The sequence below is a fragment of the Phacochoerus africanus genome, chromosome 5 (assembly GCF_016906955.1).
Source record: "Phacochoerus africanus isolate WHEZ1 chromosome 5, ROS_Pafr_v1, whole genome shotgun sequence".
In the NCBI taxonomy this organism is placed as follows: domain Eukaryota; kingdom Metazoa; phylum Chordata; class Mammalia; order Artiodactyla; family Suidae; genus Phacochoerus; species Phacochoerus africanus.
Genome location: NC_062548.1, coordinates 29,378,297 through 29,403,941, shown reverse-complemented (window position 1 = coordinate 29,403,941; position 25,645 = coordinate 29,378,297). Strand labels below are relative to the sequence as shown.

General features: G+C 50.9%; 1 protein-coding gene across 1 annotated transcript; it reads right to left on the bottom strand.

Annotated features, from left to right (window-relative positions):
* Positions 1 to 947: 947 nt before the first annotated feature.
* On the bottom strand, positions 948 to 20,682 carry UMOD (uromodulin). Its single transcript, XM_047780375.1, has 11 exons — positions 20,600 to 20,682; positions 18,393 to 18,585; positions 16,046 to 16,819; positions 15,855 to 15,962; positions 14,085 to 14,293; positions 12,431 to 12,579; positions 9,921 to 10,166; positions 6,109 to 6,271; positions 3,868 to 3,949; positions 2,438 to 2,479; positions 948 to 1,257 (listed from the first exon to the last, which is right to left on the bottom strand). The coding sequence occupies exons 2-11, from the start codon at positions 18,484 to 18,486 to the stop codon at positions 1,196 to 1,198; spliced, it is 1,929 nt and encodes a 642-aa protein (XP_047636331.1). The 5' UTR covers positions 18,487 to 18,585; positions 20,600 to 20,682; the 3' UTR covers positions 948 to 1,195.
* Between the last annotated feature and the right edge of the window lie 4,963 nt (positions 20,683 to 25,645).

The following is a 25,645-nucleotide window of genomic DNA, read 5'->3' as shown; positions in this document are numbered from 1 at the left end:
GATCCTTAACCCACTGATTGAGGCCAGGGATCGAACCTGCAACCTCACGGTTCCTAGTTGGATTCGTTAGCCACTGTGCCACGAAGGGAATTCCTGTCTGTCTTATTCTTATAGGTCTTAAGATTCTTATAGGTCTTTTCCAGCACCTAGCACAGTGCCTGGCACATACTGGGTGCTCAAATAAATGTTTCTGAAAAACGAAATGAACCCTGTAAGGGTATCGTTATGATCTTCATCATATAGAAGCAGAAGGCCCCTGCTACAGCCTCCATTCCTGCAACCCCTGACACACTTATAATTACCTGTTCATGTTCTTTTTCTCCTGCCAGACCTTAAGTTCCAGGAGGGGCAGGAATTGCTCACTACTGTATCCCCAGCAGCTAGCCCAGTGCCTGGGAGCTGCTCCAAAAAAATTTCCTGACGGATTGACTGAATGGATGGACGGATGAAACTCAGAGACATTATGTATTTTATTTAAAGTCACAGAACCAGAGCTGAACCCATTCTCTGACCAGATGGTGAACCCCATGAGGACAAGGACAGAGTCTAGCTTTTCTCCCCATCGGATCCTGAGCACCAAGGACAGTGCCTGCCTAGAGCAGGTGCCCAATAAATACCTGTTGAGGGAATGAAAAACTCGCAGAAAGAGCTTTTTAAAATTATTGTTTTTGGAGTTCCTGTCGTGGCTCAGTGGTTAATGAATCCGACTAGGAACCATGAGGTTGTGGGTTTGATCCCTGGCCTCACTCAGTGGGTTAAGGATCTAGCATTGCCATGAGCTGTGGTGTAGGTTGCAGATGCGGCTCGGATCCCGAGTTGCTGTGGCTGTGGCGTAGGCCGGCGGCTACAGCTCCGATTGGACCCCTAGCCCGGGAACCTCCATATGCCGTGGAAGCAGCCCTAGAAAAGGCAAAAAGACTAAATAAATAAATAAATAAATAAAATCATTATTTTTGCAACACGCTTTAATGAGATAGGGGCTTCATATGCAGACCCATCCAAGTTCCATTTTGAGAGACGGCAGCATTTAAAGGCACAGGATTTTTTTATATATATATAATGAGGATTAAAGGGGAGAAAATAGGAGCAGAGCAACTGAAACGTGCACTCCCCTTCCTGTGGCTAGACGGCATCGCCTCGATAGTCAGTGGGAAGTGAGCCGGGAGCCAGAGAGCACAGCATTTCGGGCTGCCGATCACTGCGACATCAGGGTCAAGGTGGCCGACAGAAGCAGAGGCAGCCAGACCTTCAGGAGTCCTGAAAGTAAAGTGATGACAGGGCTGCTGTGAGCACTGAGGTGCCTCTGGGCAAAACTCACTTAAGATCCCTTCTCTGGATGGACCAGTTAGGAAAGGACACATTCTCTGCGCTGATCAGTTGACCGGTTAGAAAAAGGAAGCTTGCTCTTTATCTGCCCTGAAAACCCACTAGAAAAACCTGCCCATCTTGGGTGGAAAAGAGAAAGAGGTGCCCTCCCCTGGGCCAGTCTGAAAAAGGCAGCCTCTCCTCAGGCACTGGGGCACAGGGTCTGCTCTCCACCTCCGCTCCCGCCGCCGCCTCCAGCCGCCCCCACCACCTCAAAAGGACACTCTTGTGCAGTGACTGATAGACTCGGCTTTGGTGACCTTGTGGGGAGATTCACAAAGGGCAAGCCTCTTGAGGACACCTTGACTCCCCAACCCTGAGCTCACCGATGCTGGATGAACCAGCTCAGGTCAAACACTAGGCTGACCAAACAATGCCCCTGGATCTAGGTGCCAGGAGCCAAGCAGCGCAACAGTTACATGGATTCACCTTTCATCCAGATGGGCAGACAATCCAGTGGCCATAAAAATCAAGGGCCATGAAAATGCCGCTGGTCCCTGACCTTTGTGGTCAGGGAAACAGAAAAACAGGGGTTTTTGTTTGTCTGCTGTGTTCCTCCTGGCACTAAGCATCGTGCTTGGCACATAGCAGCTCTCAACGTACATTTGTCACCTGTTGAATGAATCCTGAAAAAGGTGTTCGAGACGATCCATGAAGCTTCAGGAAGTGCCCAAGGTGCAGATCTAAAGTGCACGCTGGTCCATTGTGTACAGGTGTGTACCCAGAGCGTGTGTGTCTGTATATGCAGATGTGCATGCATCTTGGTGTGCAAACGTGAATGGATGCGTGTGGCTTCGTGTGTGTGTGTGTGTGTGTGTGTGTGTGTATGTGTACAGACACGTCTGGGTGATGTACATTCTTGTGCATCTGTCTGCAGGTGCCTGCGTCCGTGTGTACGTGTACACTGTGGTTGGACAGCACACATGCAGCCCCAGATTCAAGACTTTCCACAAATGCAATCACCTGCAGAACTCAGGCCCAGCAGGCCAGGCCCTCCAGCACACCCAGGCCCACAGATAAAAGCCCCAGATAAAGGTTGTGCTGCGGGTCCCTGAGCAGGACCTGAACTTACCCAAGCTGCTGGAAGCGGCCCTCGAGACTGCAGCCTGGCCCCCTGGGGGAGGAAACGGAAGGATGGGTACCCAGGGAAGCCTGGGAGAAGCCCCTTCCCTCTGCTCTCCCCGACAGTCAGCTTTTGAACCCCCGATCTGATTATGTCGCTCCCGCTCTGAACTCTTTAGGGGCTGCCAGCTACTTTCAGGAGAAAGGCCCCAAACCTTAGCAATTATATGTGTCAATGCTATTTCAGTTACAAAGAAGAAAAACGGCTTTCCTATCATGGCTCAGCAGAAACGAATCTGACTATTATCCATGAGGATGTAGGTTCGATCCCTGGCCTCCAGCAGTGGGTCAAGGATCCGACATTGCCGTGAGCTGTGGTGTAGGTCGCAGACATGGCTCAGATCTGGGATTGCTGTGGCTGTGATGTAGGCTTGCAGCTATAGCTCCATTTCGACCCCTAGCCTGGGAACCTCCACATGCTGCTGGTGCAGCCCTTAAAAAAAAAGAAAGAAAGAAAGAAAAGAAAAGAAAAAGGAGAACCCTGAGGCTTCACATAGTCTGTCCCCCCCATCCTCCACATCAGCTTGCCCACACCCACCTCCTCCTTGCAGCCTGCTCGGCCTTCACACGGTTCCTCAAGCAGGCTGGGCTCCCTCCTACCACAGGCCCTTTGCTCATGCTCTACCCTCTGACTAGGATTCCTCCCTCTTCCCTGCTTCTCTGATCCCTCTTAGTGAATTCCATTTCAGTTTCCAGATCTCAGCTCCATTCTGCCCCAATCCTCCAGGTTGGGTCTGGTTCCCCTGCTCTAAGATCCCAAAGTTCCTCAGACATTTAATTTAATTTAATTTAATTTAATTTAATTTAATTTAATTTAATTTAATTATTGTTTGCTTTTTAGGGCCGTACCTGCGGCACATGGAAGTTCCCAGGCTAGGCACTGAATCAAAGCTGCAGCTGTCGGCCTACACCACAGCCACAGCCATGCCAGATCCTTAACCCACTGAGCGCGGCCAGGGATCGACCCCGTATCCTCATGGGTACTAGTCAGGTTCATCACCCGCTGAGCCACAATGGGCACTCCCTTAGACATGTTTGCGATTGTGCTTATCACAGCTGCAGAGATGACATCGTTGTTGGAATGATTCCTGGCCCATAAGCGGCCCAGGCCAGGCTTGTACCTCTTGTTGCTCATCAGGAGCCCCTCACTGCTGGCACAGGCCTGGCACCCGGCAGGCCTGAGCATGCAGGTGTGCACTGAACGAATGAATGAGAGCTGGCAAGAGGCGGGCATCCTGGCATCTCCTTGGCCATGCAGACCTGACTTGCTCCAGGCCTCCCGCACCCCACTGACATCCCGAGGGCCAGGTCCTGTCACCCCTCCTCCTCTCTAGAGAACCTGCCTGGCCAGGAGCATGGGGGAGAGAGGAGCCCTCTTACCTTTCCGTGTGATGGGACCCAAGTTCAGGACACGGCTTTGGTCTATGGCGCCCCCACTGCGGAATCTGGTCCCGGAGCAGGTCTGATGGGGAAGGAGTAGGAGAGTTACACCGGGAGATGGTAGATGTCCCAGGAGGGGACCACAGACAGAGAGGGAAATGTGGGAACATTGCGAGACCAGTGTCAGAGAATGATCACGCAAGAAAACTCTCCAAGTGGGGAAGCAGGCTGGCCGAACTGTAAAACCTATGACCATGAGATAGGCCTCAGGGCATCAGTGAAAGATAAAATGAGGCCTCTGTTCCAGGGCAGCAAGACAAGGAGCCTTAGGACCCAGGGCAGGAGTTTAAGGACAAGGGGACCTTCCAAAGTAGGAGACCCTCGTTATATGGAAACCTGGGATGATTCAACATAGAATAGCCTAGGTTACACCCTTTGGCTGATGTGAATAAGCAGCAGAACAGTCCCGATTTGACTTCATAGGGTCAGATACTCTCTCATCACATATGAAAGGGGAGCTCATGATGGAAACCTGAGGTCTCCTTGAAGATGGAGGAAAAAGGGGGTCTTTGTCCTGCCCCCCACTTTCCTTGGATGAGAAACCTGTAGCCCACCTCGTCCAGGGGCAGAGCTTCCTTGCCTGCCCGGTTGTATCCCTCACAAGGGTCCTATCTTAATAAATCTATTTCTTTTTTTTTTTTTTTGGTCTTTTTGCCTTCTTTTTGCCTGTGTAGATTCGCAGGCCAGGGGTCGAATCGGAGCTGTAGCCACTGGCCTATGCCAGGGCCACAGCAATTCGGGATCCAAGCCGAGTCTGCGACCTACACCACAGCTCACAGCAACACAGGATCTTTAACCCACTCAGCAAGGCCAGGGATGGAACCCGCAACCTCATGGTTCTTCGTCGGATTAGTTAACCACTGAGCCACGACGGGAACTCCAATAAATCTATTTCTTGCCCATCACTTTGTCTCTGGATGAATCCCTTCTGTGCTGAGACACAAAGAACCTGAGCCTCGATGAGGCCAGACACCAGGTGAGGGATTCTAATTTAAAAAACCATGGGTTCGGAGTTCCCGTTATGGCACAGCAGAAACGAATCTGACTAGTATCCATGAGGATGCGGGTTTGATCCCTGGCCTCGCTCAGTGGGTCGAGGATCTGGTGTGGCTGTGAGCTGCAGTGTAGGTCGCGGACACAGCTGGGATTCCGAGTTGCTGTAGCTGTGGCGTAAGCCAGTAGCTACAGCTCCAGTTCGACCCCTAGTCTGGGAACTTCCATGTGCCACAGGTGTGGCCCTAAAAAAATTTTTTTTTTTTTAAATAAAGAACTTGGGAGTTCCTGTGGTGGGTCAGCAGAAACTATTCCAATTAGTATTCATGAGGACAAGGGTTCAATCCCCGACCCCAATCAGTGGGTTAAAGGATCCAGCACTGCCGGGAGCTGTGGTGTAGGTCGCAGATATGGCTCAGGTTCTGCGTTGCTATAGCTGTGATGTAGGCCAGCAGCTGTAGCTCCGATTGGACCCCTAGCCTGGGAACTTCCATATGCTGCAAGTGTGGCCCTAAAAAGCCAAAAAATAAATAAATAAAAAATCATGGGTTCAAGTCCCAATCTGGGTTTAGGCTCGGTTCAAGTTACCGGTGTTTCAGTTTCAGGTCTGCAGAGAGCGTGTCTAAGAAATCTTTCCATGAGAGAGACTGAACACAGTCCTGCTACCGGGAGTGGGCTGTGCCTTTCACAGGAGCAAGTCCCTCAGGCTGGGCAGAAATCGGGGTGGCTAGGAGATCTGTACCCCTGGGTTCATGGCCCAGCTCCAACACTTGTTAAATCTTGGGAAAATCACTGATGATCTCTGAGACTCTCTCCCCCTGTAGAAAAGGGGGAAGCTCCAGTGCCTCCCTTAAGGAGCTGCTGGGATGTATCAAAAAGTTAACACATATAAATCACAGGCAGTGCTTGAAATTGACAGTTTCTGCTATCAGAACACACAAGCCCTGCAGATAAGCCAGCCTGCTGCCTGCCCTGCCCCCACGTGACCTCCTCAGAGCCTCGGTCCCCTGTGGGGCCAGGCCAGCCTCATCCTCCAGCTCCAACCTGGGACTAAAAGAGAAACAAAAGAAAGGGAACAGAAACTTTTGTTTTCTTGCAACCTTGTGGCCAAATATCTTGGGAGGTGGGGGGGGGGCGGGATGGTGGGGGGGGGACAAGCTGGTCGAGTAGGGGCGGGAGGGAACTCACAGGCTTGCATTTCTCATTCACGCTGTCACAGAGATAGACTTCACAGTGCAGGTAGACCAGGTCGTAGTTGCCAGCAAAACGGAACATCTGGACGGAAAACCGGCCCTGAGGGGACTCTCCATTCTCCTCCACCTGGATGGTTGGGTCCTGGGAGCGTGGACATCTGGGAAGGTTACGTCATACAACGTGGTTGGTGAAGCGGGCGCGCTGGGGCCAGACTTTGCAGTTTCGAATATCACCCCACCACCTACGAGCTGTGTGACCGTGGGCAATGTACTTCCCCTCTCTGTGCCTCGGTTTCCCTATCTATGTCCCAGGAGGAAGAATTGGCGTCCACATCCTAAGATACGGGCTGTAAGGTTGTGCAGATGACATGCGTTACATTTTCAAAGTGCTTAGTACAAGCATGGGACGTAGAGTAGCTGCCACCGATGTAGGACAATGAAGTAAAAAATGCCAGCAGGACAGGGCTGAAACGATCTTCAAGTCAGCACTTCTCGATTTCCCCGGGAATGGCCTTCAGGAAGCATTCCCTACTGTTTAAGGGTTGTCTACCAGTGCCCGGGGTTAAGGTGTTAATTCTAAGGATGCAGCTGTCTGAGCCCTGAGGGCCACTGGCCAAACTGGAGCTTGTGGGCACATCTGCGGGCACACACGATGCTCCCGAACACACGGAGAGAAACTCAGAGCTGCACGTTCAGAGACCCACATGGGTGCTGAGTTGGATGAGGATACAGGGGTGCTCCAGGCAGGCACATCGGGAGCCCTCTCTGCTATTTCACGCTCTCTGCTCAGAATGGATTTAGACAAGGGGCTGAAGGCTGATGGCACAGAAGAACCGAGAAGGGAACTTCTTCGGGGGCGGGGGGATGTTTGCACTGCTCTGTCTCCCCTATAATTCACAGCTGACTCCAAAAGGGCCAAAGAAAAGCTCTGAGGTCAAGGGAACCCCCCACCCCAGCACGAAAGGCAGAGAGTGTGGCATCCAGCACTGCCCTTGGGAGCTTCACATCCTCAACCCAAGCAGGGCACCCAATTGTCGCTTCCAGCCTGTCTCCTCGTCACATGCCCTGTCACACACTGGCAGCCCTCAACCCACGCTGCGACAGAACATAGGGCTAGAGACAGTACTTCTTTATGCTGCTGATCCTTTTTTTTTTTTTTTTTTGCCACATCTGTGGTATGTGGGAGTTCCTGGGCCAGGGGTTGAATCCATGCCACAGTAGGGACCCGAGCCACAGTAGTGACAATGCTGGACCCTTAACCCACTAAGCAACCAGGGAACTCCCCATGCTTCTTTTTCAAAACTTTCCAAGCCGTACATGCTCAACCTTTATACTCAGACAATAAAGCTTAAGAAAAGAAAATGCTGCTCATATAAGAACATGAATATCCAGAAAGAGGAGCTGACGTGTGTCTCCAACTAAGAACAGCAAAACCAGGATGTGAACCCCAGTCTCCCTGAGGTCCCCAACCACTTCTTCTTGGTTTTATCTAGAAACCACCTGCCTGATTGTTGTCCTGTTTCTCAATATCCATACTGCTCTTTCCTTACTAGTTGTCTTTAAATATACACCTGTTTTTCCTAAAAGGCATCTATGTTTTTAGACCATCATGACCACAAATAGCAAACCAGTATGAGCGTCCCTCTTAGAAAACAGGACCACACGAATAAATACAAAGTGAAACGGTGCTATTAAATTTTACTCAGACACTGTGGACGGTAAAAGGCCCCACACAGACTTCGTCTCTCCCTCTCCGTGGTGGTGGTGTTGGTGTTGTTGCGAAAGGAAGTTAGCAGAGCAGAGGTGTGTGAATGACAGGTGTGAGTGTCCAATGGCGATTTTCTCCGGGCTGTAACTAGGCAGATTTTAAGAGAATGGAAACAGGGGGAGGTCCATGTCCCCCAGGGCTGCTTTCTCCAATTGCACCACTAGAGCCGCAAAGGTCCCTCTCCTCTCCCTGCCTCAGTGTTTTCCTAGAGCCCCTTCATCATTAATATGTGATCAATTTCACTTTTGTGGAATTATTGGCCTCCCGGCTCAGAAAAGGAGCTTCAGGAGGGCAGAGACTTTTGTCCCTTCTCTTCATGGCCTTGTCCACACTGCCTGGTACCTAGGCAGCTTCCAAAAATACCTTTTCCATGTATGAATGAAAATGTGAATGACTTTCTGACAGTGCGGCTCCTGGTTCTCCAATGAGCCTGAGTCAGGAGCAGCCCATCTGCGTACCCTGTCTTTCTACCGGCCCTTGGCTAACCGGGCCTCCACCCTGCTCCTCCCAACGCAGGGCCAGCCTGCTCCGCCCTGGGCCCCGGGTTTTGCATCCTCTTCTGAGTTCTGGACCCCCTCTGCCACCTGGTGAAGCCCATGCAGCCCGCCTCAAAAATGATGTTTCAGGAGTTCCCGTCGTGGTGCAGTGGTTAACGAATCCAACTAGGAACCATGAGGTTGCGGGTTCGGTTCCTGCCCTTGCTCAGTGAGTTAACGATCCGGCATTGCCGTGAGCTGTGGTGTAGGTTGCAGACGCGGCTCGGATCCCGTGTTGCTGTGGCTCTGGCGTAGGTCGGTGGCTACAGCTCCTATTGGACCCCTAGCCTGGGAACCTCCATATGCCGCGGGAGCAGCCCAAGAAATAGCAAAAAGAAGACAAAAAAATAAAATAAAATAAAATAAATGGGGAGTTCCCGTCGTGGCGCAGTGGTTAACGAATCCGACTAGGAACCATGAGGTTGCGGGTTCGGTCCCTGCCCTTGCTCAGTGGGCTGACGATCCGGCGTTGCCGTGAGCTGTGGTGTAGGTTGCAGACACGGCTCGGATCCCGCGTTGCTGTGGCTCTGGCGTAGGCCGGTGGCTACAACTCCGATTCAACCCCTAGCCTGGGAACCTCCATATGCCACGGGAGCGGCCCAAGAAATAGCAACAACAACAACAACAAAAAAGACAAAAAAAAAATGTTTCAAATGTATAAAATAAATTGCATTAGATTATAAAAGAAAACCAATTAAATGCAACAGTCCTCGAAATAGTCAAACATTTGATATAGGTATTATATGTTTGTGTATCTATGATGTAAACACTTATATTTACAAGTATATGTTTTGTATTGTTTTTTCACAACTATACCCACAGCATACAGAAGTTCCTTGGCCAGGGGCTGAATCGGAGCTGCAGCTGTGACCTACACAACAGCTATGGCAACACTGAATACTCTAACCCCCTGCGCCGGGCCAGGAATCGAACCTGTGCCTCCACAGTTACCCAAGCTGCTATAGTCAAGTTCTTAAGCCACTGTGCCACAGCGGGAACTCCTACAAGTACATGTGATTGATAATTCATTAAATAATAAGATCTAGTAGAAATTTTTTTTTTGCTTTTTAGGGCCGCACTCGCAGTATATGGAGGTTCCCAGGCTAGGGGTCGAATCGGAGCTGTAGCTGCTGGCCTACACCACAGTCACAGCAACCCAGGATCTGAGCCTAATCTGTGACCTACACCACAGCTCACGGCAAGGTCCGATCCTTCACCCACTGAGCAAGGCCAGGGATCAAACCTGCGTCCTCATGAATGCTAGTCGGATTAAGCACTGAGCCAGGACAGGAACTCCCTGGAAATCCTAATACTGTGATAACTAAAACGTACTGATGTGTATGTGTTTTCACAGGTCCTGCTAATACTTCTACGGTTTGAAGCCTCTATGATAATGAATGGCGATGCTAAATTTCAGCCAGAGGTGAATGAACAGACAGACGTACTCTGCACCCATCCAAGTCCAAAGACCCTCCGGCCCCCAGTGCCATCCACGGGGCTTACCTGTCCTGGATGATGAAGTACTTCAGGGGGTCTGTGGCACTGCTGCTGGGCGTGGCATAGCAGTTGGTCATCAGCAGCACAAACCGGGACAAGTCGCCCCCATCCAGCATGGTCCCCACGAAGAGAAAGGCCTCGGTGGACAGGGTCACGGAGGAGCCCTGGTAGGGCTGCGTGTAGGTGGGGCTCTGGAATAGCGCCATCCGCACCGTGAACATCCCGGTCCCCCCCACGCTGATGTTTAGGGCACTGCAGGGCGAGAGGGGCTGGTGAGAGAACCAGCACTGACAACAGCCATGGACGGGCCACCCTTTCTGGTCTGCATTCCTGTGCAGTCCCCGGGCAGTTTTTTGCATTTTTCTTCCAGCAACAGCACTGGAATCCACTGCTTTGCAAACTGCAATGAGCACACAGAGCTCACAAGGGATCTTGCTGAATTGCAGGTTCTGGTTCTGTATGTTTGAGGTGGGGTTCACAGTTCTGTATTTCTGACAAGCTCCCCAGGTGATGCTGAGACCGTATTTTTATAACTTGTCCAGCCCTCGCATTCAAGAAGTGCGGCAAAGTGGAGTTCCCGCTGTGGCCTAGTGGGGTGGGCGGTGTCTCTGGAACAGTGTGATGCACCGTGGGTTAGGGATCCAGCATTGCCGCAGCGGCGGCTTAGGTCATGAATGTGACTCAGATCTGATCCCTGACCCAGGGACTCGATGTGCAGCAAGTCAATCCCCAAAAATCAAAAATAAAATTGAAAAAATGTTCAATGTAGCAAACACATTCTCAGGGAATCACCTAGATTCCTTTTTTGGCCTCAATCTAGAACAGTTTAAAAAGATGGGTTATGCGTCCTACAGGCCTAAGTCAGAGCTCTGGCTCTGACGACAGCAGAAGAGTAGAGGTTTTTTAATGGGTTAATTTAAGTCACCTTTAAAAACCACCACACTGACCGTCTCCACGGGATGGTCCTGCAAAGGACCTTAAAAGACGGATGCCCCAGGAATCGGGGTGCATGAGAAACACTCAGTAAAGTGGAAGTCCACTTTATTTGCTTATTTATTCATTTATTTGTCTTTTTTAGGGCTGCACATGCATCTTATGGAAGTTCCCAGGCTACAGGTCGCATTGGAGCTGCAGCTACTGGCCTACGCCACAGCCACAGCAACTCAGGATGTGAGCTGCATCTGTGACCTACACCACAGCTCATGGCAACGCTGGATCCTTAACCCAATGAGTGAAGCCAGGGATCAAACCTGCATCCTCACGGATACTAGTCAAGTTCATTACCCCTGAGCCACCACGGGAATTCCAGAAGTCCACTTTAGAGGTGAGAACCGAGTTATTGGTTTAGACTCAGAGTTAGGCGGGGATGAGATAGAAAGCTTTGCACACAGAGGTGTTGCTCCCTGGAACCTGCCAGGCCTGGGATGTGGCCACATTGCTGCAGGGCCCAGCTGGGCCTCGTGATGCTCCAGACAAAGGCAGACAATGAGAAACCACTTTCCTCCCAGTGAGCCAAGAACCCTCATCCGTGCCCAGCGCCCTTCCCCAAGTCCGATCGGCCCGGAGAACGTGCGGTCACGGGCGAGCTTCAGAGGAAAGAAACATCATAGTAGAGAAGGGGCTCTATGCCTGATGGCCTGGGTTCGAATCCCAGATTTGTCACTCACGAGCCCCTACGACTTTGGACAAGTCACTAAACCTTCTCTGAGCTTGAATTTCGTCATCTGTATAATGGGCATAATACTACTACTTATGCCTCCTAGGACACGCTAAGATTTTAATAAGTTCCACGTAGGACACTTAGCACAAGGTCTGACAAATGGTCAGCCTTCGATAAATGCCTGTTATTAATACAAGTATTATTTTTTCCAGCGTCAGCATCACTAGCCTGTGATTCATGCAGAGATTTTTCCAGTTTATTTAGCAACAGGATCCTTTTATGTATTTATTTTTTAATAAGACTTTTTCTGGCACTCAATGGTGGGTGGATGTTCTCTGCCTGACACGCCCAAATCCCCTCCTTAAAGACCCTTAAACTCCAAGAAGCATCATTTGTAAAGCCCCCTTTATTCAACCTCCCTCTATTTACAGAGAGAAAAAGAAACTGAGGTCCCAAGATGGGATATGATTTGCTTTATCCCCTAGCAGGTCTGAACCGAGACCCTCTCCCTTCCTCCCTCTGGTCCAACCACCTGCCCCACCCATAAGGCAGAGACCCTCACATTGGTTTCACGTCTGCAGAGCACTTTCATGCTTCTAAGAAAGGCAGTAGTAGACTACTGCTAAACCTATTTCACATATGAGAAGACTGACACCCAGGGTGAGGCTAATCTTTTCCCAAAGCCATCTGTGTGATGGAGCTGGGATTTGAATGTGAGCTCCAGATTTCGCCTCCCAGCCACCCCCTCCGCCCAGCTTCTTATGGGTGGCACTTGACAGGGGAGCTGAGGGCCAGGTAGCTAAGGAGGGGTGGGGCAGGACTGGCTGGGGACGCTGGGGACCCCCTCTGGTCGCACCTGACCATGGGCTGCAGGGAGGTCTTCAGGCTGACTTTCATGTCCAGGGGATAGGAGCAGGCAAAGTTGATTTTGATGTTGAGGTCCCGGATGATGATCTCATCTGCCAGGTAGAGAGTGTTGCTGTAGGTGGCATGGGTTTCATTCCTCTGTGTTGGGGTGGGGAGGTTGGGGGGGGGAGGATGGAGAAAGGGGCATAGAATCTGAGTAGGATTCAAAGCCACAGGCGTTTTCCCTAGCGCCCTGTGAGCTGCTCTCCCTGTTTCCATGAGCACGAGTCCTATGCCAGGCACCGCACCCCCAGCCAAATGCTCCTCTTGCATTCTTGCATGAGACCTTCAGTGACCCCTGTCTCTTGATGAGGAGTTGAAAATTCATAGGCGCTGAGTAACTGGCTCAGGGGGCCCATGGTCCAGGGGGCCTAGCAAGCCTGGACTCTCCTCATGCCCTCAGTTTTCCTCTTGCAAACACTGCAAACACTGAAAAGACTGGAAGCCATGGACAGAGCCATCGTTAATGGTGGAATTTCAAAAGCCATGCTTGACAAGTGATAGTTTCTGCCTCTGTTTTTTTGTTTTGTTTGTTTTTGTCTTTTGTCTCATTTTCTTCTTACAGCCCCACCTGCAGCCTCTGGAAGTTCCCAGGCTAGGGGTCAAACCAGAGCTGCGGCTGGAGCCTACATTCACAGCCATGGCACCAAGGGATCCAAGCCGCATCTGCGACCTAGGCCACAGCTTGCAGCAACACCTAACCCACTTAACTCAGTGGGATCCTTAACCCGCTAAGTGAGGCCAGGGAATGAACCTGCAACCTCATGAACACTAGGTTGGGTTCTTCACCTGCTGAGCCACAACGGTAATTCCTCTTTTGGCTTCTTTCTTTCGCTTTTGGGGAACGAGGCAGATGGGAGGAAGCAGGGTCTGCTCACACAAACGTTTACCTCTGCGTCCTTTTGGAAGAGGCTTCTGTAGCTGAGGTCCTGGTTCTCCAAACCCTGGTGATGCCGACCCTGCATCCTGGGCCCACCAGACACAAACACACCTGCTTCTGAACCCAGCGCTAATACTCACTGGGTTATAGTAGTCCCTGCCCTGCCTGGGCCCTACTCTTCCTTTCTGTCGAATGGGGAACTATCACCATGGACCACCTTCTTCATTGGAAGCTCCCATTTATTGAGCACTTACTATGAGCCAGCCACAGTCCTCATCACTGCACACACATTGATTTAACCCTCTTCATACTATGAACTAGGTACTGTTATCACTATTTTGCAGCTGAGGAAACTGAGGCACAGTCAAGTTAAATAACTCTCCCGGAAGTTCCCACTGTGGCTCAGTAGTAACTGGTATCCATGAGGACTCGGGTTCAATCCCTGGCCTTGCTTAGTGGGTGAAGAATCCGGCATTGCCTTGAGCTGTGGTGTAGGTCGCAGATGTGGCTCGGATCCCTCGTGACTGTGGCTGTGGTGTAGGCCGGCAGCTATAGCTCCGATGGGACCCCTGGCCTGGGAACCTCCATAGGCCGCACGTGTAGCCCTAAAAAGCAAAGGAAAACAAACAAACAAACTCACCCAAACTCATACAACTAGTAAGAGGTAGAGCTGGCCTTGACCCAGGCAGGGCTCCGACTCTGTCCCCCACTGGCCAGAACGTACCGTCATCACCGTCCCACAGGGGCCGTCCCTGGCCGGGGTCACCACGGATATCCAGTCGCGGTTGCCCCTCTCAGCGAAGCCTGAGCACTGGCTGTCACGCAGGTACATGAAGATCTTCTCGAAGCCCAGGTTCTTCAGCTGGCACTTGCTCAGAGACATCTTGATGTCATTGACCCCACATTCCAGCCTGTGCTCCAGGAGGGAGAAATCTGGAATGGTCAGGAGAGGCAGGAGTGGAGGCCTCTGACCACAGTTCAGGGCCGAGCACACCCCCCAGGACCCCGGCTAGTTGGGTTGGCCACCAGTTGGGGGACCTCCAGGTGGCCTGGGTCTTGTCACGCTGTGGGCTCCCCTCTCAGAGTGACAGAGACACAAGATGGGATGGCCGGCGTCACTGGGTGGATCCATGGGACCGACCATAAGCCCACGTTACCCAAAAAGTAGGTGGTATACAAAAAACAGTATCATCTTTAGGTTTTTTGGTTCTTTTTTTCAGATCCCCAGCATTAAAGGACACTGAACCCCAGGAAGACAAAACAGAATGACAAGCTAATAAGTTAGCTAATGAGTTCATTGCAATTTCTTGCCTACATCAAGGACGTAGCCCTCAACGGTTGCTAATGTGTGTAAGGCTGTACATTTGCTAATATTTCTTTTCTTTTTTTTTTTTTTTTGTCTTGGGGCCGCGCCCACAACATACGAAAGTTCAAGCCGCATCTGCCATCAACACCACAGGTCACGGCAACACAGGATCCTTAACCCACTAGCGAGGCCAGGGATTGAACTTGCGTCCTCATGGATGCTAGTCAGATTCATTTCTACTGATCCACAACGGGAACTCCTAATTTTTCTTTTAAAACCCTAGAGCGCAGACCTCTGGCTGAGGATCTGTGGTACCTAACAACATCCAGCTGGATTTTGAAAATTAAAAGTATTACACAGCTCCCGAAACTCAGTAACTTTCTTTGTATTCATTTTTACTCTTACCTCCTATCTAGTGCACTATTTGCCACAGATAGACGCAATCATGAACTTCAGTGTTCCAAGTTTACTTAAAAGGAGTCAATCGATTGGGGAAAAAGGTTAATAAAGGAGCTCTCTTGTGGCCCAGGGGTTAAGGATCCAGCATTATCACTGCAGCCACTCGGGATGCTGCTATGGCGTGGGTTTGATCCCTGGCGCAGGCACTTCCACAAGCTGTGAGTGCAGCAAATAATAATAATAATAATAATAATAATAATAATAATAATAATAATAATTTCAGCATAGGTAGTACTTAAAGCAAAATTGTCAGATTGGTACTTGATGTGACGAAAATCATGACTAGAATTTGGGGAATAGGCTTGGAGCTGGCTGGAGCCCTGCTCAGGGTCCGCAGCTGTCCAGGGGAGGGTCCAGCCCAAGAAATCACAGTCTGGTGGCCACTCCTCTGTTCTCCTGCTGCAGGAAGATGGCTCAGGTAGACTTTGGCCCACAGGTGGCAGCCACCTGCATGCCCACTGTGGTGTGGGGGCCTCAGAAATAAGGCTGGGGGTCAGGTGGTTCCCCAAGTTCTGGAAGCTTTTGGGTCAGCTAAGGGGAGACTCTGGGACCCCGGAGCGCCTTGCTGGGTTTAAGGGGTATTACGGGGCCGACGTCTCACTCAGATTGGATACTATGCTTTTCCTGGGTCATCCCCACAAGCCCCAGGGCCACGCACAGGAACAGGATCAGGTCCCTTCCCTGGTCGCTGACACTCCTCAGCCCTTCCCTCCTCCCCACTGGCCTCACCAGTGATGTTGACGTCTTGTTTGCACTGGCAATGCCATTTGCCATTATCCGACTTGCAATCTTCGTCTATACTGCACTCCTCACACGTCCCTTCCACGGAGCTAGGGTCTGCAAGGTCACAGACAGACAGTCACCAAGGATGCACGCCAGTCTTGGGCCTGGGCTGGGGAGGGAGGGAGATACCGGCTCACCTGTGCAGTAGGCCAGATGGCACTCCGGGGGCGCAGTCAGGTTGTAGACGTAGTAGCCGTCACAGGCCTTCACCTGGACGGGCGTGTTCCACAGGCAGCAGTGGCCGCTCCAGTGCGCGCAGGCTGTGCGGTCCACGATGCCCTCGTCGCTGGATGGGTGCGTGCCGTTGAGCCACATGGGCGCGGCCGTGTTGCAGCGCAGGACCGGCACACAGGTGTCGGCCAGGCGCACGCCACCCTGGCCCACGAATCGGTACCAGCCACTCAGGTCGGAGTCGCAGTCATAGCCTGCCCCGTACCCGGCGCTGCGCCAATACTCATCCAGGATGCCGTGCGCCTGGCACGGATCCGCGCACATGAGCGCGTCACCGTTAGGCACGCAGTCCAGGCCCGGCCCGCAGGAGCCCGGGGAGCACTCACAGTGCCACCCGTCCCCCCAGTAGCCCGCGGGGCACACGCATGAGTAGTTGCCCTCACCGTTGACGCAGGTGGCCAGGGCATGGCAGCGGCTAAGCCCGGGCTCCGCGCACTCGTCCACGTCTATGCAGCCGAGCTCTGGGCTCAGGCGGAAGCCGTCAGAACAGACGCACGTGTAGGAGCCCGGCGTGTTCACGCAGCTGCTGTTGGCAGAGCAGTCGTGAGCCCCTGGAAGGGAGCATTCATCCAGGTCCACGCACTCGAGGCCGTCGCCAGTGAAGCCCACGCGGCAGGTGCATGTCGTGGCAGCCCCGTCCTCCATGCAAGTGGCATTACTGTGACATTCAGAGCAGCTTCCTGCAGACAGAAGAGCCCAGACTCAGAGTGCAAGCCCCTGGGCTAATCATGACCCAGACTCTTCCCCTGTTTCTTAGGGGACCCATTCTTGAAAACTTGGTCCCTAGCTGACTGCCTTCAAAAAAGCAAACCAGGCTCCCTGATGATGTCTAAACACCCACCTTATTCTTCTGTGTTAAGCTTTGCCTTCAAGCTGTGTCTTCTTTGCATTTAGCCACTTTCCACCTCCAGAGGAATAATGCAGAGTTCTTGACACTTTGGTAGGATTTGGGTGAGTGACTCTGTCACCCAAATGTCACCCCTTCCCCACCTTGGTACATCTTATGCCCCCTCCCGCTCACCATTTTTTTCTTTTCATCCTATGACTTTTGCTCAGATCTCCTTTCCTGTCTCCTCTCTCTGCCTGGTCCTGGCAGTCACACTTTGTGGGTTCCTCTGTGACAACAATAGCAGTAACGATAGTGAACTGTCATTTATTAGGCACTTAATATATTTCAGACACCAGAATAAGGCCCCTTTCATTCATTATCTCATTGAAGTCACTCCAGTGGCCCCTGGGAAATGACTTTTGTATTTACCCTTATTTTCGTTTCTTTTTCCTTTTTTCTTTTCTTTTTTCTTTTTCTTTTTTTTTTTTTTTGTATTTTTAGGGCCGCACCCGCAGCATATGGAGGTTCCCAGGAGGCTAGGGGTCAAATTGGAGCTGCAGCATCTGCCTACACCACAGCCACAGCAATGCCAGATCCGAGCCGTGCCTGCAGCCTACACCACAGCTGACAGCAATGCGGGATCCGAGCTGCATCCGTGACCTACACCACAGCTCATGGCAACACCAGATCCTTAACCCACTGAGCGAAGCCAGGGATGGAACCTGCGTCCTCATGGATGCTAGTCAGATTCCACTGAGCCACAACGGGAACACCTGTATTTACCCTTATTTTAAAGGTGAGGAAATGGGAGGTTCAGAAAGATTAAGCCACTTGCTGCATTGGCAGCAGAGCCAGGACACAAACCCAGGGGGCAGGACTCCCAACTGTGTGCTCTTAACCCTGACAACACAATAGTCCCTGACTCTCTGTCCCAAAGTACTCCCGCTGGGAGTTGGGGGAGGCGCCCAGCTCCCTTCTCTGAGGAAGAGTTGAAACCAATGTGTAACCAAGGGGCATGGTCGCTTAAGCGTGAAAGGGGAGCCACCTGGGTGCATTCCTGTCACCTGTGTGGTTGGGCATGTTCATGACCTTCCAGTTAAGTGCCAGGGGCTTTCGCAAAGTTCTAGACTTTCGCCTCTCAATGTGTGACCCAAGGATCACAGCATCAGTGCCATCTGGGAGCTTGTTAGAAGGCGGAGTCTCGGGTCCCACTCCAGCCCTCCTGAATCAGAATCTGCATTTTAGTAAAATTCCCGCATGAGTCCTGTGTATATTAAAGTATAAGAAATGAGCTGAGAATAAAGACTCTGCAAGCCCCAAGCACCATAGGAGAAGGCTGGAGTCCTTCTCTTCAAATGGCGGCCTTGCTCCTTACACACACACACACACACACACACACACACACACACACACACCCCACTTACTTGCTTCCGAGGTGTCCTCAGCTGCAGCCATGATGATCCAAGAAGTCACTACCACTACCATCCACATCGAGGGCAGAGAGAAAAGCCACCTCATCCTTTCTGCTCTTCGCAGCTACGACTGGTCTGGGAAGCCCTCCCCGAAGGCAAGGACAAGCCTCGTGGGGTTTCCTCCCTGTTCCTGATACCAGAAGTCCTATGAACAAAGATGAGTGGAATAAACACACGATCTAACTCCCTTTCACAGGAGGAAGGAGCGCTTGGTTGTGCACTGCACAAGTCCCGGGGATGTCATTTATATGAACCTCAAAAAGTGTGGAGAGATGGGCTTTTCTCCTCTGTGGCCCCATTCTTTTCTTTTTTTTTCCCTTTCTTTTTGCTTTTTAGGGCCACACCCAAGGCATATGGAAGTTCCCAGGTGAGGGGTCCAATCGGAGCTACACTGCTGACCTACACCACAGCCACAGCAATGTGGGATCTGAGCTGCGTCTGTGACCTACACCACAGCTCATGGCAACGCCAGATCCTTAACCCACTGAGCGAGGCCAGGGATCGAACTTGCATCCTCATGGATCCTAGTCGGGGTCATTAACTGCTGAGCCTCACAGAACTCCCTGTGGGCCCATTCTTAACTCCCAGCCTCAGCTCCCCCAGCCTCGGTATGTTTGGAACTGAATCTCCCATTTGCAACAGAAAGCGGCAAGATGGGGCCAGGGCTGGGGGAGCTGTTCTGGATGCTCCACCTTATGGGAGGCAGCCAACTCCTTCCCTGCTGGGAGACTGTCAACTTGCCCAGATGCATTTATTCATCCAGGAAACATTTACTGAGTAGTTAAATATGTGCCAAACAGGGACCTATGCACCAAGGTGACAGACAGGGTCCCTGACTTCGTGCAACTCACATATTGTAAAGAAGTGGCTTGAAACAAGCAACCTGGGAGGTAATGAACCCTCATAATGCATTTCAATGTTCCCAGAGTGCTTGCTCCTTATTTCACCCACCTGGCAAATTAACACTAGGCGGGTAGCACTATTACCCCAATTTTACAGCAGCAACATAGGGTAGCATAGTGGTTGAACATGTGGGGCCTGAAGCCCTCAACCAGGATTCAAATTCCTATTGTACCAGTCACTACCATTGGTAAACTCATCCTGTGCCCTTGGGCAGTGTATTTTTTTTTTCCTTTTTACAGCCACACCGGCAGCATATGGACATTCCCGGGCTAGGGGTCAAATCAGAGCTAGAGCTGCCATCTGTGCCAAAGCCACAGCAGTGTTGGATCTGAGTGGCATCTGTGACCTACACCGCAGCTAGTGGCAATGGCAGATCCTTAACCCACTGAACAAGCCCAAGGATCAAACTGCATCCTCAGGGACACTATGTCAGGTTTTTAACCCGTGGAGCTGCCTCGGGAGCTCCTGGGCAGCGTGTTTCAATTTGCGGAGACTTGGCTTCCTCTCTATGATATGGCAATCACTGTTTGCAGTCATTGAGTGGCTGTGATGCACCGGGTTCCTTTGGAAGACGTCCCCTGTCATCAAAGAACCTGTGTCCCAGAAAAGTGTTTTCTAAGCCTTTGCAACCATGATCTCCTATAAGGAAAATATTTTATGTCATGACCCAATTGCTTGTACACACACACACACACACACGCAGGTGCATGCACGTATGTACACACATGCATACATGAAATAAATGTTTCATAAAACAACTTTTTACCATTACTTTGTGCCTGGCTGGCTGACATATTCTATTGTATTCAGTTAAAATAAAATTCTGAATCTAATCCACAAAGGACCTCATGATCCACTAATGGGTTGTCACCTACAGTCGGGCTAACAATCGACTGTGTATTGTTGTTCGGGCATGAATGAAGATGACACGGGCAAAGCAGGCACAGAGCCGATGCTCGTGTTCCCTGCTGTATCCCCAGTGCCTGGTAGGTAGTCGGCACATCGCTAATACTGACTGAATGAGTGAAAAATGTGCAGTCATGGCTACTAGGGAAGCAGATGCTCAAAGAGAGGGAGGTTGACTTCCCAAAGCCCATGAAGACAAGAGTCAGCAGAGGAAAGACTCAATCTAGGTCGGACTCAAGTTTCTGGTCTCTTTCATTTCCTCTCCCCACCTCCCTCAAGCAGAGTGGGCATCAGCAGAAGACCAGATGGGAAGAAGGAGCTGGAAAAGTGAGAGCTGCGGATGGCCTTACCTGCAGCCAGAAGGGCAGGATCAATCCGCTCACAAGGGCGTGTCTCTTATATATACTATGCACACCTGCCCCCCGGCTGGCACGCTCTCCTTAGTCATTCTCTGGTTCTGTGTCTTGAGACTGTTTTCGTGGGGGTGGAATATTTTCCCCTTTTGGCATAGTGTTTATCGTGTTTTCCTTTTCTGGGCTGTGAGGTGGTGGTTTGTCCTTTTCCCTCATAGGTAGAGACCCCAAATGATTGGCATTGGGGCTCACACTTGTGCCCGCAATTACGAAGCCTCTGTTTTGCACCTTTTGGCATCAAGAGATTCCTTAGTTAGATATTAACTGGGAAAACAGTGCCAGGGGACTGGGCTTTTTTCCTGGTCATTGGAAAGGGACGCGCTGAACCTGGGGACCCGGGCAGAGGCCAGAGTGTGAAGGCAGGCTGTGTTCATTGTCTCCATTGAGACGTGTGACCTGGGGGCTCCTTGGGTTCCATGTCTTGGAGAGGACACCCTTCCAAAGCCTATTCCATCTCAGGGGCTCGGCCAGCTCCCCTGGGGTCCAGACAGGAGCAGGAAAAGAGCTGAGAATGGGTGAAGGTCAGAGCCAGATGGTAACTCGGACATCGGCGGTCCACACCCAGTCTATGAACAAAGAAATCCGAATTCCAATAAGGGGGGTGCCTTGGGAGGTGGAGAACTTCATGGTTGAATAGATTGACTTTGGAGTCAGTCTGTCTGATTCCTGATCAGCCATGTATCGTGCACCAGTAGGCTCATTTCTTAACCTTCCCAAGGTCATTTTCATCATCTATAAAATGAGAATACCCAGCTCCTCAAGGGATGGGTTAAAGGAGAGGATGCCAGCAAAGGCACGTAGCAATGATGCCATCCATGGAAGTCACTGCCAGTGCTGCTTTGCTGATGTACCATCACAGGGGAGAAAATGACAGAGCCTGGAGAGGTTCGACCCCGCATCTCCTGATCTCATTCCATGTAGCTGGCAATCCCACGTTGGGAAAAATCAGATGTGTGTGAACTCAGGCCGAGCAGGAAACATGACCATGAGCCACTGCCTTTACTGTCTCAGGACGTCCTCCTTCCCTCTGGCTTATGGTGGGGTCCCCAGTGGGGGTGGCTGCTCACCGCCTCAGGGGAATTTTGTAAGAATAAAAGTACAGGGTCCGAGAGGTGGCACAGTTTTATGAATTTTGATACCTCTTCTCGCATCTCAGAGAGATCTTCAAAAATGAGTTCCTAGGAGTTCCCTTTGTGGCTCAGCGATTAACAAGCCCGACAAGGATCCATAAGGATGCAGGTTTGATCCCTGGCCTCACTCAGTGAGTTAAGGATCCAGCATTGCCATGAGCTGTGGTGTAGGTCGAGGTCTCTAGCTCCGATCCTGTGTTGCTGTGGCTGTGGTGTAGGCCGGCAGCGGTAGCTCCGATTCAAACCCTAGTCTGGGAACCTCCATATGCTATGGGTGCAGCCCTAATCCCATCACAAAACTCATCAACCTTGAGCATTAACTTTCACTTTTGTCAAAAGGAAATATCTCATTCTTATTGACTTTTGCAATTCTGGCATGAAAAGGGAAGTTATTATCTTTCCATTTGTTTATTACTGATTCTTTTCTGAACTGGCTGTTTATATTTTTGGCCTTCCCCACCCCCCATGAAAATAGATCTTCTTTCCTCTCTCTTTTCTATAAATTAAGAAGAAAATACAAGTTCTTGGAGTTTCCGTCATGGCTCAGTGGTAACAAATCCGCTCGTATCCATGAGGACATGGGTTCAGTCCCTGGCCTCACTTAGTGAGTTAAGGATTCTAGTTTCTGTATTTGATGCTTTTATATCTTGGAACTTTGCCGACTGGAGTTCCTGTCCCACCAAGGGCTCACGGATGCCGAGAGAAGCAAGGACTGCCTCCTGATAAACAGCCTTGCTATCTCCGGGAATACCAAATTCCCGAGAGCAAGGTGTTTGTATGCAAACCAGCCAATCCAGAGTGCGCCCTCCCCCTCCCCCCCAGGCTTACACTCAGGACCACTGCTGCCCTGCCTGAATCACAAGGCCACGGACCAGACAACAAGGGACCATCCCAAGTCCCAGAGCCTGCTGGAATGATTGAAACTAGCCAAGCCTAAACCTGCCACCCCTGGTCCTTCCCATGGAAAACACAATTATGGCTTCCTTTTCTTTTCATTTCTTTTCTTTTCTTTTTTCTTTTCTTTCCTTTCCTTCCCTCCCCTTCCCTCCCCTTCCCTTCCTTTCTCTTGGTTTACAGGGGTTTACAGTGTTCTGTCAATTTTCCACAGTACAGCAAAGAGACCCAGTCGCACATACATAGATATGTTCTTTTTCTCACATTCTCCATCACAAGGGACTAGACATAGTTCCCAGTGCTATACAGCAGGATCGCATGCTTACACATTCCAAAGGCAAGTCTTCTCCATCTACCAGTCTCTGGACTCCTCTTCCACATCCTCTCTCCTGCTGGGATGGAGGCAATGTGCTTCTAGAAAAGACCTCTCTCTCTCCCTGAATGCTCTGATGCCCTCCCGACTGTGGTTCATCTCGTGCCTTCCCCACCTGTACTGCTTGCCCCGCCAATCTGGGCCTCCGCTTCCTGAGGCCCCAGGTGCACCCAGGCCACCTTCAAGGGGCACACCTCTTCTCTGGCTCGTGGCCAGTCGGGGGCCCTGTTCCATGTGATTTGGTCCTAACAGCCCCTGTGGTCCCCCTCCTTCAACTGGCAGCCACATGGCTTTAAGGCCGAAGCAGGTGAGCCTCGAATCGTGTCCTGAATACTAACACCTGCCCCTATTGAGGGGCAACTGGTTCAGGTGAGTCTCAGGGCCCCAGGCTGTTCTCTGCTTGGTCTGGGAATGGGCAGGCCAGGTTTTGAATAGGGGGGTGGGGGTGGCGCAGGCTCTGGAGGCCTGAAAAAACACAGTGAGCTTTTGGCCTTACAAGACAGATAGACTGTGGAGAGGCCTAGATGGTTTGTGTAGACCTCAGTCCCTTAGATATTCTGCCCTTTCTTTTCCTAAGAGAAGGTCTGTTATCCCTTGACTGGAATGAATGTCACAAACCAGCCAGGTGAGTCTGAGTGGCCTAATGTCTCTGTCCTAAGTCCCCAGAACCTGCGAATGTTGCCTTACATGGCCAAAGGGACTTCGCCAGTGTGCTCGAGTTCAGCATCTTGGAACGAGGTTATCTGGGCCGGCCCGAGAGATGCAGGATCAATTAGAGTCAGAGCAAGGAGGAGAAGTAAGGATGGAAACAAAAGGTCAGGGTTCTTTGAGGAAGGAACCGTGGATCCAGGCAGCCCCCGGAAGCTACAAGATGCAGGTCAAGGGATTCTTTCAGAAGGACCAACCCTGATGACCCGTTGACTTTAACCAGGTGCAAAAGGGATTCTGCTTTCTCAACTCCAGAGCTGAAAGGGAATAGAGGTGTGTTGTTTGGAGGCAATACATTTGTGGTCGTTTGTCAGAGCAGTAATAGGAAACTAGTAATCAGGAGTTCCCATTGTGGCACAGCAGAAATGAATCCAACTAGGAACCATGAGGTTGCAGGTTCAATCCCTGGCCTCCCTCTGTGGGTTAATGAAACAGTGTTGCTGTGAGCTGTGGGGTAGGTTGCCGATGTGGCTCGGATCTGATGGGGCTGGGGCTGGGGCTAGGGCTGGCAGCTGTAGCTCTGATTCAACCCCAAGCCTGGGAACCTCCTTATGCCACAGGGGCAGCCCTTAAAAAAAAAAAAAAGAAAAAAAAAAGAAAAGAAAAGAAAGAAAAAGAGAACTAATAATCAAATTTGGGTCTGGGGAGATACTTTCAGCACCTCTTCCTTTTGAGATGGCTGTGAAACCATGTATCTCAGAGTGTGCTGCCTGGTACGAAATTTCATTTGTTCCTCTGATACGCATCTACTATGTGCAGGCAGAGTTCTAGGCTTTGGGAATACAGTGAGGGAGGAAACAGATGTGTCCTCTCATGGGGTTTACACACCATGGGGAAAGCAGGCAAAATCCCAGTGCACAGCAAAATCATAAGATGCTTTCAGATACTGGTATCTAGGAAGGTGTCTTGGAGGTGGTGGCATTTGAGCTGAGAGTTGAAGGATGAAAAGAACCCAGCTCTGAAGATCAGGGTGGGGAGGGGTGGCATCTGGCGTGCATTCAAGGCAGAAGAAACAGCTGTGAGGAGACAGAGAGCTTGAATTGTTCAAGGAGTAGAGCGTGAGGCTGGAGCCGAGAAAACCAGAGGGAGAGAGGGAAGGGATCTTTAGGGCCGGATCTTTATGGGCCTTGAAGGCACGGTAAGCAGACTGATTTTATCCTACAAATAGGATGCCATTAGGGGGTTAAAACAAGTTAGAACTGTAAGCCTTTATGGCCTATGGCTTTTTGTTTTTAATTTTTTTTCTTTTTTCTTTTTTTTGGGAAGGGGTTGGAGGGGGGGCCTTTCACCTGTGGCATATGAAAGTTCCCAGGCTAGGGATCCAGTCGACCCGCATCTGTGATCTGCACCACAGCTCGCAGCAACACCAGATTCTTAACCCACGGAGCAAGGCCTGGGATTGAACCTGCATCCTCATGGATACTAGTTAGGTTCTCAATCCACTGAATCACAAGAGGAACTCCTCTTTTCTTTTTTTTAACTCAAGTAGACTTGATTTACAATGTTGTGCCTATTTCTGCTGTATAGCAAAGAGATCCATATATACATTCTTTTTCACATATTATCTTTCATCACGTTCTATCCCAAGAGAATGGTGACTTTAGCAGTTTTAGGGGATGTGGATTTTGTGTATTTGGGGGGGCAGGGAGGTGCTCAGTGGCAATAAAGGGACCAACTGGGAGACTTCTTTGGCTAAGACTGGGGGGTGGCAATGGAGGAAAGTGGGAGGAGTCACATGGGAAGAAGTGGGTGGAGTCTCGTGGAAAGAAGTGGGTGGAGTCACATGGAAAGAAGTGGGAGGAGTCACATGGAAAGAAGTGGGTGGAGTCTCGTGGAAAGAAGTGGGTGGAGTCACGTGGTTAGGTGGTGTTACTTTTA

What these genes read in the sequence shown, in the direction of transcription:
- UMOD (XM_047780375.1), bottom strand. Translation starts at nt 18,486, where the DNA reads ATGAGGTGGCTTTTCTCTCTGCCCTCGATGTGGATGGTAGTGGTAGTG. An exon ending in TGAGGACACCTCGGAAGCAA is followed by an intron (nt 16,820 to 18,392) that starts GTAAGTGGGGTG and finishes TTCTGTCTGCAG; the next exon opens with GAAGCTGCTCTGAATGTCAC. An exon ending in CCATCTGGCCTACTGCACAG is followed by an intron (nt 15,963 to 16,045) that starts GTGAGCCGGTAT and finishes GTGACCTTGCAG; the next exon opens with ACCCTAGCTCCGTGGAAGGG.